Below are 15268 nucleotides of genomic sequence, written 5' to 3' on the forward strand. Positions count from 1 at the left end.
CGCCCTCTCGCGGATTTATCATCCCTCACATCCGGCGAACGGTTGACCTTTCTCTTCACCTGATTCCGGCCACGCTCTCTCTCTCTCTCTCTCTCTTTCTCTCTCCCTCTTTCTCCGCCTCTTTGAAATCGATATTCGCTTCTTTTCCTTCCGCCTGGTCGAGTCGCGCCGCCGCCGCCGCCACTCTCTCTCTCTCTCTCTCTCTTTCGTTTTTTCTCTCCTCTCTCCCTAATTCCTGGTTTCCGTTCGATGAACACGACGAAGAGAGGAAGAACGACGAACCGTGTTGTCGAAACGGAATTGGCCTGATCAACGTGGGAGGTCCGCAGATCTGATTAAACTCCGAACAACGTTGAACTTCTAGTCGAATTAAATTTTTGCCGGAGGCATATACGACGCTCTCGAGAACTCGATCACCTTTCTCGAGGCTGTTTGGCTCGGCGAATACGCGAATACGATTTTTCAGAGGGGAGACTTTCCAGTCTTAACTGACTTAACGAAGTTTTTTTTTTCCTCTCCCCTTTCCGACGATCAGGAAGTGGAGTGGGGTTGATCGGAATATCGGAACTCGAGGAGCGGAGTTATTGGATCCCGCCTTTTTTGGCGGGAGTTGAAGAGTTTTTTTTCGATGTGCGTTGTTCGTCTTCCGTGGCTTTGCGATCCGTGGATTGGATATTCCTCGAGATACTTTTTACGTGTGTTTTATGCATGGAAGAAGAAAGTTTTTCCATGTAATTTTTCACGGTTTCCGAGGAAATAGGGGAGAATGCGTTGTGCACTTTGAACACTGTAGTGGTACTACAGTGTTTAATAATGGTGAACGTGGATAAATTGTATTGTTATTCTTAGATTAAAAATGTATTTTTTTTTTTCTGTAATATTTTACGATACAAGTTTTTTTTCTTTTTGTGAAAGTGGGATTTTAGGATTAAAAATTTAAATTGGACGTTGTAGAGAATTTTTTTTCTGTATTTATTTTACTTCGAGCTTTTATTTCTGTAATGAAAGAGAATTAATGAGTTTAACGTTTGGAGAATTGAGCAAGTTATTTTACGCTTCTTTTGATATTCATTTTGTACGTTTTAATACTTTGAATGTAATGTTTAAAAAAGTGGGAATTTTATCACTTTTTGAATGAGATAATTGTTCGTATTTATGCGTTTATGCAATTTAAATGTAACTTGATAATGAGAAATATAGAAAGAATTTAGTTTTCTTTCTTTTTTTTTCGCATGCAAATATATTTATCTCTTATATTATAATATTTTTAAGAACACACGTGTTGATAGTAATATCTTATATTTACATACATCATGAGAAAATTCAAATTCCAACTTTAAATTAAAATTACATATTCTGCATGCATGCTTATCTACTGTAGTATTTCTTCCTATTCATTACATCCATTAATCTATTTCTATGATTAAAATTTTGTTTTCTTTAAGGAACAGAATAAAAGATACTTCAAGAAATTTAATCAAGAAATAACTAATGAAAAATCATTTAAACAATTACATTTTTTTTTAATTTGAAAATTTAAAAAAATATAGTTACAAAGTATATATTTTTCACGATATCAAATATATATTTATCATTCAGATCTCGTTTGTCATTTTAATCTGTACCATAACCACAATGAAATGTAACGTGTACATTCGTGAATTTGTCATCTCATGTACAATATCAAATTTCAAATGAATATCGTGGCCAAAGCTATCACGAACAAATGCTATTTTCTATCTCTGTTCCAGACGAAAGCTCACCTTGACGTATTGGCAGATGCCATTTTGCGATGGGCAAGAGGACGCTAATTCCTTTGTTGACGATGAACCTCTGATCTGCATAAAATCATAAGTCTGACGAGTTTACTTCTTTATACATTCACCTATACATATATATATATATATATATATAAATATAAATATAATATGTATATGATATATATTCCCATATGTATGTATACGTGTACACATGTCTCTCGTGTACCCGTACACATATCCAGGGCTTTCGTTTCGTTGCTGGCGAACGTTTCTCTTGCGAGCAGCACGAGAGGGGGATGAAGAGAGATGAGATTATTTTTTCCCTTCGAGAGAGGAAAAAAAATGCAATTTAAGAAAGGAAACATTTTAACATTTATTTGAAAAAAAGATGAAGAAAAAGAAAATGATAAGTTGGATATCGGAATATGGATTGGGAATGGGATGAGGATCGTTTGAATATCGGTATTCGGATATGAAAATTGTAAATTTTATGCAGTGTCTCTTGTTCAATACATACATACATACATACATATATATTTTTGCTAAATATTTGTCGTTCACAGCTTTCGTTGGCTATCGAAGTTCAACTGTCAAAATTCGTTAAAAATTTTGAAAATTCGATCTTGTGACGTTTCTTAAAACCTTTGCTTAACCATCGAAGTATCTACTCTGAAAATTTGAAATTTTTAGATGTCAAATTTTTAAATGTTTTTTCTAAAAAATCGATAACTTCCTTATTCGTAATACTAGAATTTTTATACTCTTCGTTTGATCCTTGTGAGCATATTTTCTTAGTGTCTTGAAAAGAATTGCTAAATGTTACTTCGAACGGAAAAAAAATCTTCGAGATCGAAATGTCAATAAAGATGCAGATAATTCATGTATATTAATGAAAATATTAAATTGGTTGGAAATAAATGGCTGATTGAAATATCGTGCTCGTTGATTGAATATGATGTGTTAATATTAATTATTCGTAAGAATTTTCGACTCTCGTGAAAGATTTAACAGAAATTTTAATGATCTAACGTTTTATCGTTAATTTTATATATCTATAATTGAATGTTTAATAGGTTTTGATAGGTAACAGCGCCTTTTTGAAATCATTAAAGAAGAAACAAAATTGAAAACAATTTTTTGAAATAGAAGAACTTTGCTTTTTAAAAAATATATATATATACGATTCGCAATATTATTTTTTGATATGTTAAATTGATCAAATCACTTCATAAATTTATAAAAATACGAATAAATTGCAATACGTATATTTTTATCGAAACAAACTGAAACTTTTCTGAACATCGAATAAATTATCTTATAAATCGATATATAAAAATTAAAGGAATTGCAGATAAAACTATATTATCGAACGAATTGTATACGCAAAAATCAATCAACCATCTATTTCACCAATTTCATCGATCTTCCTTATCTTTCTTATCGCAAGCTTGATAAATTTTAATCTTTAGAATTAAACTCAAACTTGAAATCAAAAGTTCAAGGATTAAAATCAACAAATTTCCAAAAAAAAAAAAACGTATCAATCTAAAAATATTGAAATCAAAAAAATTAAATATTATCATCGTTTAAAAAAGGAAAAAAAAAAGAAAAAAAAAGAAAAAAAGGAAAAACGAGAGAAAAAAAAACGAAAAAATTTCTAAATGTACATTCAAATCGAGCGAAATCCATCCTTTCTTCCGAGAAAAACAAGGCAAAGAGCAAAGGAAAATCTCTTAATTCGTAAATGCTCTGTAATCCAAGGGAGGATTCGATTCGAAATCCGAAAGGAAATCCATTGGAAGGACGGGAATCGCGTTCGAGAACCAAGTTCCAAGAGCCTCTTCACGATCCCTTGTGAAATAATTTCTCGTGTCCGCGTTTCTCTCCCTCTCCTCGAACCTCGCACGTTTGATCTACGCTCGCGAAAGGAACGTGTGCCGACGAGAAGACGAAAACCTTGTTTCGCATTCTCCTCCACCCCGTTCCCCCCGTATCGTCTATTTTGCAAAGAGTTCTCCTCTCGTCCTCCGTCGTGTAACCGTAAAAACATCCACCCACACCAACACCAACACACATACACACACACACACATATACATAACATACATAAACGATGAGAAATAGAGAGTATTTGTGCGTGTGCGTGAATAATGTATGAGAATACGATGTATGAAAGGGAGGGAAAAAACGAGAGAAAGAAAGAAAGAAAGGAAAAAAAGAAAGAAAGAAAGAAAGAAAGAAAGAGCGCACGGGAGATGTGAAGATGATGTTCACGTTGAAATCAAACTCAGGGGAACGTAAAGATGAATAATCGTCTCTCGTGAGCAGCACTCACAAGTATGGCGGATATCCGTGCTCCATGGATGGATGGGTGGGGAGGAGAGGGGGGGGATTTTGATTCCAAAACGGCCTCGTTCTACACGCGTTTACTATTAAACGGTGTCTATACGAATAACACCACACGATTTTGTGGATGGATTCGACAGACAGACAGACAGACAGACAGGAGTGAGGATATTTCGTTGCTCGATTAAATGAACGCGTTCTGCGGCTTGACGTTTAGGGGTTGATGAGGGTGGACAGGGGTGATTATGAAACATATCGAGAGAATTGACGTGGAGTTTCCTCGGATAGTTTCGCGGTACATGCAAGATATCGTATCGTATTGGTTGATGGATGATCGGGGGAAGAGAAATCGTATTCGTTGTTGGCCAGACTTAATGATTTGTTTTTTTATTTGGTATTATATATATATGTGCAATTAGTTGGGCGGCAGAAGTGGTGAAGAAGATTTGAGAATTAATCAATCGGTATTTATTCATTTGTTATCAAACATGTTGAAAAATGTTGGAAGAATTAGAAGAGATTTGAATAGCATTTGGAGATAATTCGTTTTGAAAATGTTGAATGTTTGAAAAGAATTTTTTGTGAAATAATTTTATTGCGAATTTTGGAAATCTTTTGCGTTGTATTGTTTTACGAGAAGCGAATTAATGCGAGTTATATTTTCTATGACAATTTGAAATATTTTCTCAGAATTATTTTAAATAATTTACAGAAAAATTTTTGTAAATCGTTTTCGCTCCTTTTCCGCGAAAATTTATCGAAGTAAAATTTTAAAACGAAAGTTTGTTGTGGATAATTTTTCCCTTCCTTTCTGGATTCTACTATTTCCTGCCATTGCGAACCAACGATCAATTTTCTTGCTGTCAGAAATCCATTTCTACATTGAGAATCATCTGTCACTTGAAGGGAAAGAATTTCATCCGTCATTTCGAGCAGATTTCATTGTTCTCTGATATCTCATTTTCCAACAGCCTCTCTGTGCGTTAACGATTTTTCAATTTATGAAAAATAACGAGAGCGATTAACAACGAGAACATTAATCAGGATGAATTAAATATCTCTCGATGCAACGAAGCATGATCGATAAATTAAATCAAAGAGACAGATCGTTGAACAGAATCGTTACTCGCGAGGATACACTCGCAAAGAAAATAATAAAAACTATTTTCGAGGATAAAAAATAATAAAAAATAATCAAATAATTACAAAATTCTTTTTTACTTATCGAAATTGAAATAGAACTCCATCAACCAAAATTTGTATTTCTTTACACGACTAGCAAGGATAAATTTTATATTGAAAATATTTGACAAAAAAGAAGAAAGAGGAAAAAAACATCAAGCTGCAGATGTGTCTACGACGTCTGATCTACATTTAATAATCGATATTTTCACTTAATCCAGTGTTTCCCAACATAAGAGAATACGCGGCTTTCAGAGCCACAATATAAATATCTTTTGCAATGATTTGACACTTTGTTATGATATAAAAAGTTGAATAATTGTCCGAGAAAAGTTTGTGAATAATTGGAGAATTGAAGTTTCCTTTATATTTATATTTTGCCAAAAACAAAAAACAAAAGAAAAAGGATCTCTTCTTTCAAATAATAAAGATTTTGGATATTTATGCTCTGTTATCCAAATTTTACTTTCATATTAATTAAAAAACGATTAATAATGTTAAAGAGCATTAAAATTTTTAGAAAATGAGACATGATCCAAAAAAGTCTTTGAGTAAGCATTAAAGTGTTAGCACGATACAAAAGATATTAAAATCTTCAAAACACATTGAAATATAATAACTTGGTTCAAAAGATATTAAAATCTTTATTGAAAAAAAAAAATAGTTCAAAAAAGATTGGGAAACGCTGGATCTGATTGAAAAACGCGTGATTACGAGGCCACCGCTGTCACGGCAATCAGGTATCCTCGTGTTAAAGTACAAATTAAGGGTGTCCGAGGTTTCAAGGGGGCGTGTAACAGTAACATTCGTACGACAACGCTACCTGTTCCGGTTCCGGTTTCAGGATGGCAGCACACAATAGATCCATCCTCTTTGGGCTGCGACCACAAAACAATCGAGCGATTCCTGCTGAACTCAAAAACCTCTTCGACGACTTTATTTTCGTACTACAGATTTCGAAGACTGAGAATGAAAAAAATGAAAAAGAAAAAAAGAAAAAAAAAGAAAAAAAAGAAAGACAGGAAAAAGGAGAAAAAAAAGAGAAAATAATAAAATTCACTTTTAAATTGGCGTCGCAATCATTCTGGACGAGAGGTTCCAATTAAGGAAAAACGAACACACGCGTCCAGAACGATTTTTACGCAATCGTTCACCCATTTATGCAAGCATGGTAGAAATTTCGTTCGTGTTGATCAAAAAATGTATTTCATTATATTGGCGATGATACCGGTGATGATGAGGAGATGATCAAAGATTGGCCACTCATAAATGGGCTGAATCATCCCCCTCCCTCCCCCTCTTAATTTCCTCCCGCTGAATTTCTCCTGTTGCGTTCCTTACCATTTCCTGTTCCTCTTCTGTTTCTTTAACTCCTCCTAAAAGTATGTTATTATATAGCTTAGCGGTAAATGTTTGACTGTGTCTCAGGCGATACCTACCTTAAATTCTTCGAATCTAGTTCGTTCGAAATCGTGGACAGGTGAATTCTGCGAGCTCACTAATATATTGGGAAAAGTTATCTTTTCGATCGTGCAATCTTGTAACGATTCAATAATTTCAATAATTATTAATATTCGCGCGAAATTAATTAAGATTATTTTGTAAAAGCGATTTAAAACTTGTAAATTTTTCCCACCTTCTTCTTTTAAAAACTCGTTCCAAGGTTTGTTAAAAAAAAAAAAAAAGAAGTAAAAAAAAAAAAAAGTAAAAAGGAAGAAAGATAAGGATTTGTAGAGTGTAAATATAGAAAGAACCTCGAGGAAATTGCGAGCACGCACGAAGAGCTTGTCCACGTCACGAGAAAAATGATCAGGCTGTCGAAAACGATCGAAAGCGTCTCGAAACGAAACGAAACGAGACCTGCTGCGTTTGCTGTACTGCCGTGTGTGTTTGCTTGTTTATATGAAGAAAAAAAAGAAGAAAAAAAAAGCAAATAAAAATGAGAAGCACATGGTCCCGAGAGTGTGCAGCCTTCTAGAATTCGTTGGAATATAATATATGTATAATTTTTCGTTTCATCGAAAAAAAAAAACTAGATTGTAAGGATTTACGATTATTAACCGACTAAAGAAAACAAATATATATATATATATAACAAATATAAAAAAAAAAGGAAAAAAATGAGAGGAAAAAGAAGAAAATATACTAGGATTATACGAATAATAATAATATATCGAACTATCGATAGACTATAAATCTCGAGGTAAAAAAAAGAAAAAAATGAAAAAAAATGTGTTAAAAGAATATTGGCAGACACCGACGAGGCTCAACTATACTGCAATATATTACAAAACATATATGTGAATCGAAGAAGAAGAAGAAGAAGAAGAAGAAGAAAAAGATCGAGCTCGAAAGGGAGGAAGAGGAGGAAGAAAAGGGAAGAGACTCGCGATACACGTCAAGCAAGGAAAAAAAAGAAAAAAAAAATTCTCCCCTTCCTGCAAAAGGTCAATTCAGTATTACATCCAGATCATTGTAAAAGTTTCATTTTATGCTCGAACGAGCGGAACGAGGCGATTTAAAAGTCCTCCTCCGATCATTCCCAAGCGGCGGCGGTGTCTCTCTCTCTTTTTTTCTCTCTTTCGAAAAGGGGCCGCTCGTCCGAGGAGGAGGACTCGAGGATTCACGAGCCGCCATTTCTCGTTTACAGCAACACGTCAAGTGCCAGAGATTCGTTCGTTGGTAGACGCGCTGTTTCTGTTCCGTAGTTATTTGATGTAATTTTCGAGGAAGAGGAGCACGTTTACTCGACGACTTTGTTTAATCGAGTCATCCGAATACAGGGTTGCACCCTTAACCCTCCGGGATCTACTGCCGTATACTTTCGAGCTTAAAACTTCATTTTCGGGCTTAAAACTTAGTTTCGGGTATATCCTCGGGTAAAATGGATATTTTTTTATTTTATTTTATTTTATTTTATTTTATTTTTTTGCGCCCTTCTTTTCCTTTCTTTCATCATTCTGCATTCGTAGTTCTTCATAAATTAGTGGACACTGTGATATAATTTTAAAGTAAATTTTGTTTATTTATTTATTTTATTGTATTTTGTATTATATTTCATAAAGAAAGTTTTTTACTCAAACAAAATACTTCTTTTTTTTTTAATCAAATCGATAATAACTATCGGAGAAATGTTCGTAATCTTCGAGAATGGTTTAAGTATTCATTGATTTATGAAAGGAAATGTGCATAAGTTATATAAAAGTTTAAAAGCAGCTTGAAATGAGCTTTCAGGATTGTTTAAGAGACTTTGGGTCCACGGAGGGCTAAGCGAACTGAACATATCAGAATCTACGCTACATATTTTTCATCAGAACAGAATATTTTTAATATTCGCTGAACGATGCGCAGATTTAGAACACTTCCTGTTGCTCAGCTGTTGTTGTCTCTGCGACATTCAACGGCACGCATGCAAATTTTCTCGTTCAGTCTGCGATACGTTCCAACAATTTGTAATCGTGTTAAACGCCTAACCGGTCCGTTTCGTCTCGAATTTCCATGATTGAATTTTATGAGAAGGAGAAATTTAATGAAATTCAATATTTTCGTTCCATCTTCGTTCTCTGATTAAACGTTTTCTACTCGAAAATACCTAATATTAAATTTCCTGGAAGTGAGACGAAAAAATCGCTTGCCGATAAAAGAAACTAATAAAAATTCTAAAAATAGAATTCTAAAAATCCAGAGATCTGATATTTAACTCATCCATGTGTTTCTCTAATCGTGAATAATATGAAAAAAAAATTTTAAATCCTTATTCTTATTCTCACAATTTTTTTTTTCTTTTTGATTCAGAAAATATTCACGATGAATCTCTCGATCAGGAAGAATCGTTGCGATTTATTTGTTGCGGCCGGTTGGGCGTCCCATCAAAAAAAAAAAAAAATCGATGTAGCAGAGCGATGGAGCGCGAAGAACAATCAGAAACAATCACGTTAGACGACACCGGCAATGAGTGATCGCGTTAGCCAACAAGAAGAAGCGTCAATTTAACAATGACACACGCATAAGGCCCTGTGAAGACCAACGATGCAACGCCATTGTAATTTCACCCTAACGATATCCCACGATTGACGACAATTTGATATTTTTCATGATGCAAATGCGAATGCATTCCGTTTCATCTTGTTATTTAAAACGTAAAATAACGATATATATGTATAAGAATCGTTCAAACTCGTCAATTAAATCAGTCAAATTATTCAATATTCAAAATGTATCGAATCTAATTTCCTATAAAACTATGAATTGTTGAAATTCGTTATGAACAATTTTATCAACAATCATCGAACGATATATATCTATAACTCGTAAATAATTCATAACGCGATTAACTATTGTTATTTAACGTTAGAAATATAAATCAACTCGTCGATTAATCACCGATAAAATAACAAGGGCAGAGTCTCGTTGGCCTCGCATCCTAAGAAAACGGTCGCCATACACCGAGAACTCTATACAATACAAAAGCAGTTTCTTTTTTGATACGACGACTAGTTTTAATTTCCACTCCCCTTGTAGAGACAAGATTTTTCATTTAACGATTCGTGTAAATGGCGAAATAACAAATCAAAGGAACGAGATTGGAATCGAAAATTGTTGTACATACACACACACACACACATACATGCACGTATACACGTACACACATATATCGAGATACGCAGGCGTTTGCTAGCTTACGTGAAATTTTTATCGTCGCCAGCTTCGAGGATATATTTTTAGATGATATATCTCTGTATATATACGCAAAAGATACATACAAACATTCACACACACACGTATACAAACACGCATGGATAAATACATACATGGATAGATACACACGCGCGTAAAAGACACAAAAAAAGTCGTTTTATGCGTCAATTTTTTCGGCCGGTGTCCCTTTCTTTTTCGGGCGAACAGGAAACGCCGCCGAATCTCGCCTGTTTTTCTTTTTCATGCTTCTCGAATAAATGTGCGATGCTTGTTTCATCCAGACTGTGCTTTCTTACTATTTTATTATCCTCCCGACACTGTTTCTTTGGTAATCTTTTCTCTCTCTTTCTCTCTCTCTCTGTCTCTCTCTCTCTCTCTTTTCTCTTAATCCTTAACTGTTATGGTGAAATCGAGATATATAATACAATATCATCAATATTTTCGCTATATTTCTGGAATTTCTGATCAAAATAAAGATAATTAAAATGCTTAACGCTATTAATTGAAAAAATTAATTGAAAAAATTGTGAATCGTTTTTTATTACGTCCTTTAATTATCTCGCAATGGCAGTTAAGGATTAAGATAAGGGTACGCACTCGTTATTGAAAATTGTAAATCGTAGTAAAATCGTGGATCGTTGGATGGATATTTGAACGGCGAAACGAGGATAACGAGTGTGGACCCCGATCGTTAGGAGATTTAATTTTCATTTAATCGAATTCGATTGTTCGTTTCAATGTAACGGAGAATTGGGAATGAATTAATTGCGGTCGAAACCCCGCCATATTGGCGACGAAGCACTCTTTTTATCATTTTGCTCGCATGTTGCAATGTTATAAGAATACAATATTTCATTTGTGGGTAAAATAAATTCGTTTAAGTAAAATATTCTTGTGGCTTTTAATGATTATATCAATTGGAGAGCCTTATTGGAGAATCGGTGCACGAGTTAATTTACTGATACTTTTACACGTTTATCATTATTATTATTATTATTATTCGAGGAAAAATTTATTCAGACAATTGAAATAATTTTAAGTAAATTATTAAAATTCATATAATAATTTTATATTTTTTTATTCTTTTGCATATAAGACATTTTATGTTCAGTTTGTACATATACCAATAAATCTATTGATACGTTAATTTCTATGGTGATTCGATATCATAGTTATGTCTTATTGTAAAATTTTTTTATTTAAAAAATACTGATTGTTATTATATTTTACTTATATTATAACAATAAAAATAATGATGTTTGAAAAGTGATATATAGAACATTATGATTTTCATGATCTGAAACCTATTTTTATAACGTGCGTATATTTATTTCATAATTTATTTCATATATAAGACGAAATAGATAGGATACACACTTTTCCTAATATTGATATCTCTTTAAAATATCCTAATTTGTAATCTAAATAAATAATTTGACAATTTCAAATTAAAATAATGATCAAATAATTCGGAGATACTTGATTTCGATTTTATTCGCGTCAGATATCAATGGCGCAAAAAAAAAAAAAAAAAAAAAATAGAGATAAATGTTGCATCGAAATTATATCTGCCTTTATAATCTGTCGAGGATGACACGAAAGTGAGTCAAGGCGAGAGGAGTAGAATTTTTATCGATGACGCAAAACCACGACGAGCTAGACAGTAACAATCTAGTTTAGTTAAAATTATGGGAACCAACGAAGGACAAACGGAGAAACGGCTTAAAACGAGCAAGAGGATCGATCAACGAGGTTGATCGCGCATAAAAATGAGTATAACGTTTAATCCGGTTGATGAAAAGTAATTAGAACGAATTCTGAATACGATTGAAATTATTGAAATCGTATTCATTTCTCCTCATAACGGTGAATCCTTGATATCGGCATGCATATGCAATATGAAAATACGTTCGCCAAAAGTTAATTTAACTTTAAAATTAAATTTTTACGAAAATTTATAAAATATCGTTTCTTTTCGATTTTTTTTTTCTTCTAAATATAAATAACAAGTAAATTGAGTTGAATTTTAAACGAGAAAGGCAGAAGTAAGTATTATATTTCAGTGTATGTTTCACTTTCGAACTCTAGCGAAACGCGTTCAACAGGTGATTTAAAAACCATCGTCTTCCCAGCTCTGAATCAAATAATTTATCGTAACTTTTAATATTTTATTGTGAAATAAATCGTCGAATTGATCAATTAATTAACTTGCATAATTTGACTAAAACAAATATTGATACTTTATTAATAATTAATATCGCGAAGATCAATATCGAAGACATAATGCTTGACCTTTACCACTGATTTAATCCATGGACAATCACTATTTGTATTCTCGTTATGATTTAAGAGATAATTAATTTAATATAACATGACATTGAATATTTTTCTATGATAATGAATATCTCTCAAATATATTGGTGCAATAAATGTATATGCATATCTAAATAATTATAAATATTTTCGAAATATTTTTGATTCAAATAACAATACCCAGAACTGATTTGTTTCGAATTTTTATTTTTCCATAAAATGTTCAACGGATAATATAAAATTTATAAAACAACGATACAATACAAATTCACAAATGATATAATCCTCAAATTTTCTTATGTATTATTGAGTAACATTTATGCAATCAAACGAATCTGTTATATCGCTCTTAAATAATCTTCACTATAAATATCCTTAATTCCACTTCCTATTGCACAACATAATGAATCCAATTTAACTTACCAACATCTCTTAACACCTCCTAAAACATCCTTTTTTTTCAACCGATAAATCCCAAAAAAAAGAGTCGAAGGATTTTTAGGTTTAGCAACGGCTATGAAACTTTTATCGAATCAATCCGAGTGTTCATTTCATTGCATAACCGTTTATACTTCCAAGCCAGTTTATACTTTCAACTTTAAATCCCTCTGATCTTATATATTTCCATTTACACCACATCATCTTACATTTTATATTAAGCATGAAACATTCCATTTTCTACCTTTCCCTCCTCTTCTTTTTTTTTTTTTAGCAATTTTTGCGTTTAAGAATACGAATCAAAAATACCTTTAGATTTCCTTATTCTCTAAATTCGATCGAAAATCATCACGGAACTCGATTTAAATTTTTCCAAAAGGGCGACATTCGCGAGAGAGAGTGAAAAACATCTTTTCCAAAATAATGAATACGCGGATCACGAATCAGCAATCCTTCAGAGATGATAATAATAGATGCATCTATCACATTTATTATTGATGTTGTGGCCATCTTTTTTGTGTTCCGTTCTCGACGTTTTTCGACGGCGACTCTTTTCGCTTCAGAAGGTGTGGATTGCACGATGTCGGGAAAAAGCGAGAACGAAGGATAAAAATGCTGGTGCTCGTGCCGTCGGAAACGCGATCGATTGCGGCTGCGCAACGAGTCTGGTATGATAACGGTATTATACAATGTATGATAAGCTGCGACTATGGTGAAAGAGGGTGAGAATGTATAGAGTGATTCTCTCGCCCAGAGAGACCCAGAGTATTATACGCTCTCGTAAAACGACAAATGGCAAATGTAAAAGAATATGTATCAAGTGTGTAGTTCTAATGTAAAAGATATTAAATCCTGAATTATATTGCAATTGATCTTTATTTTAAATCATTGTATACCTTGAATTTCGATTTTTTGTTCGATGAAAAAAATCAATTCTTTTGCTTTATTTTTTTCTTCTTTTTCTTAAATGGACTTTGTTTTTCGATTAATGAAATGGATAAAAAAATTATTAAGTAATTTAATTTTTCTTTTGAATAAATTTGTTTTAAGGATTAATTTTTTTTTTTTAGATTTTTAGAAAAATATAAGATGATAATTTATATACAGCAGATATCACGTGTTAAGTCTATGCACATGAAATAATCTTGGCAAGAGTTTGAGTTAAACATTAAATTTCATCCTGTTATCAAATTATTCATTATTATTCCCTATTATCAACTGTTATTTAGTTATCAAATAATAATCGAGTGTTTTGTAGATCTGTACTTATAGAAATGTAACTTTGAAATGAAAGGAAGAAAAGAGAAAAGAAGGAATATACTTTTCTCTTCTTTTATTTAATTATTTTTTTTTAATTATTTGTTATAATAATAATTAATGAACATCCTAAAAAGAAAAGTGCTGAACACGGGATAATAAGATAAATAAAAGAATAGCATAGTAAAGAGAATGCTCGTGAAAATTGTGTCTCATATAAATTTCTCTTATGTTCGAAGTAGAAGGTTCGCCATAAGAAATATACGAAGAAAATTGAACCTGATTAAAAAAAATTCTACACGAGTATGAACCTTCCATCGATCCCTCTCATTCTTTTTGAAAAAAACGTAATAGATGCTTGCATCATCTTTTTCACTGAACTCTTCAATTGTCAAACATTCGTAAAAAAATTTTTATATTAAATTTTTATACAAATCATATTATATTCGGAAAATGTGACGTAAAAATAAATTTAACATTTAGAAAAGGTTATATAAATGTTACGATAATTCAATAATGGTTCATCATTTTACAAATTAATGGTCTCCTATTACAAGAGCGAAAAATATCATTTATACAATAATAACTGATAAATATATAACGAGGATAATTTACGGAAAATTTTGTATTTTACGAAATCCCAATATATTCGTGTCAAAAAATTTATTTATTACATTTATTCTTCCTTGGTGATAAACGAAAAAAAAAAGAAAATCCTATTTAATTTCCTGTCCCCAGAAAGTTTTCGTTCGTTTTCGTTTCTCGAATTTTCCTCGAACAGATACGAAAATCTTCAACGTTTCGCTTTAATGTTTCTTCAATCTCACGATATATGAAATTTCCGGGACGGTTTTGACATTTCGCGATCCAACTACGTGGAATTTTTGATAAGTTTCCACCACCTGGCAATTTCCCGACAAACCAACTTCATCGCGTTATCGTCAACTTTTCAACAAGTTTTGGCAGTTTGCAATTTCCCCGACACGGGGTTATATACACAACGTGGGGACGCGTTTTCACGCGAAATGAAAATGATTTAAATTGTACACACTTTCGACAATGTGAACGCTTTCGATAAAATTTGCAATAAAATTAAACGGAAAATTATACGATTGTATGAAATTTCATAAGAGTTGAAAATTAACAGGCGGCCGGCAAGCATCGGGAATATAACGAATACAATTTTTCGTGAAAAACAATTAAACGTAATTAAATAATGAAATCGTAATTAAGTTTCGCTTTAAATTTCAAAATTACACAACTGATTGCAACGAT

The 15268-nt window shown here is 32.5% G+C and overlaps 1 protein-coding gene across 6 annotated transcripts in view; it reads left to right on the forward strand.

Annotated features, from left to right (window-relative positions):
- Positions 1-13604, forward strand: part of LOC107995299 (uncharacterized) — an 88648-nt gene extending 75044 nt beyond the window's left edge. For all 6 annotated transcript variants that reach the window (XM_062078262.1, XM_062078264.1, XM_062078265.1 and 3 more), the window contains one exon: positions 1752-13604. In XM_062078262.1, coding sequence (XP_061934246.1) covers positions 1752-1811 — 60 coding nt within the window. In that variant the 3' untranslated portion in view covers positions 1812-13604. The remainder of the gene's footprint in view (positions 1-1751) is intronic.
- The last annotated feature ends 1664 nt before the right edge of the window (positions 13605-15268 follow it).

The sequence above is a fragment of the Apis cerana genome, linkage group LG8 (assembly GCF_029169275.1).
Source record: "Apis cerana isolate GH-2021 linkage group LG8, AcerK_1.0, whole genome shotgun sequence".
Taxonomy (NCBI): domain Eukaryota; kingdom Metazoa; phylum Arthropoda; class Insecta; order Hymenoptera; family Apidae; genus Apis; species Apis cerana.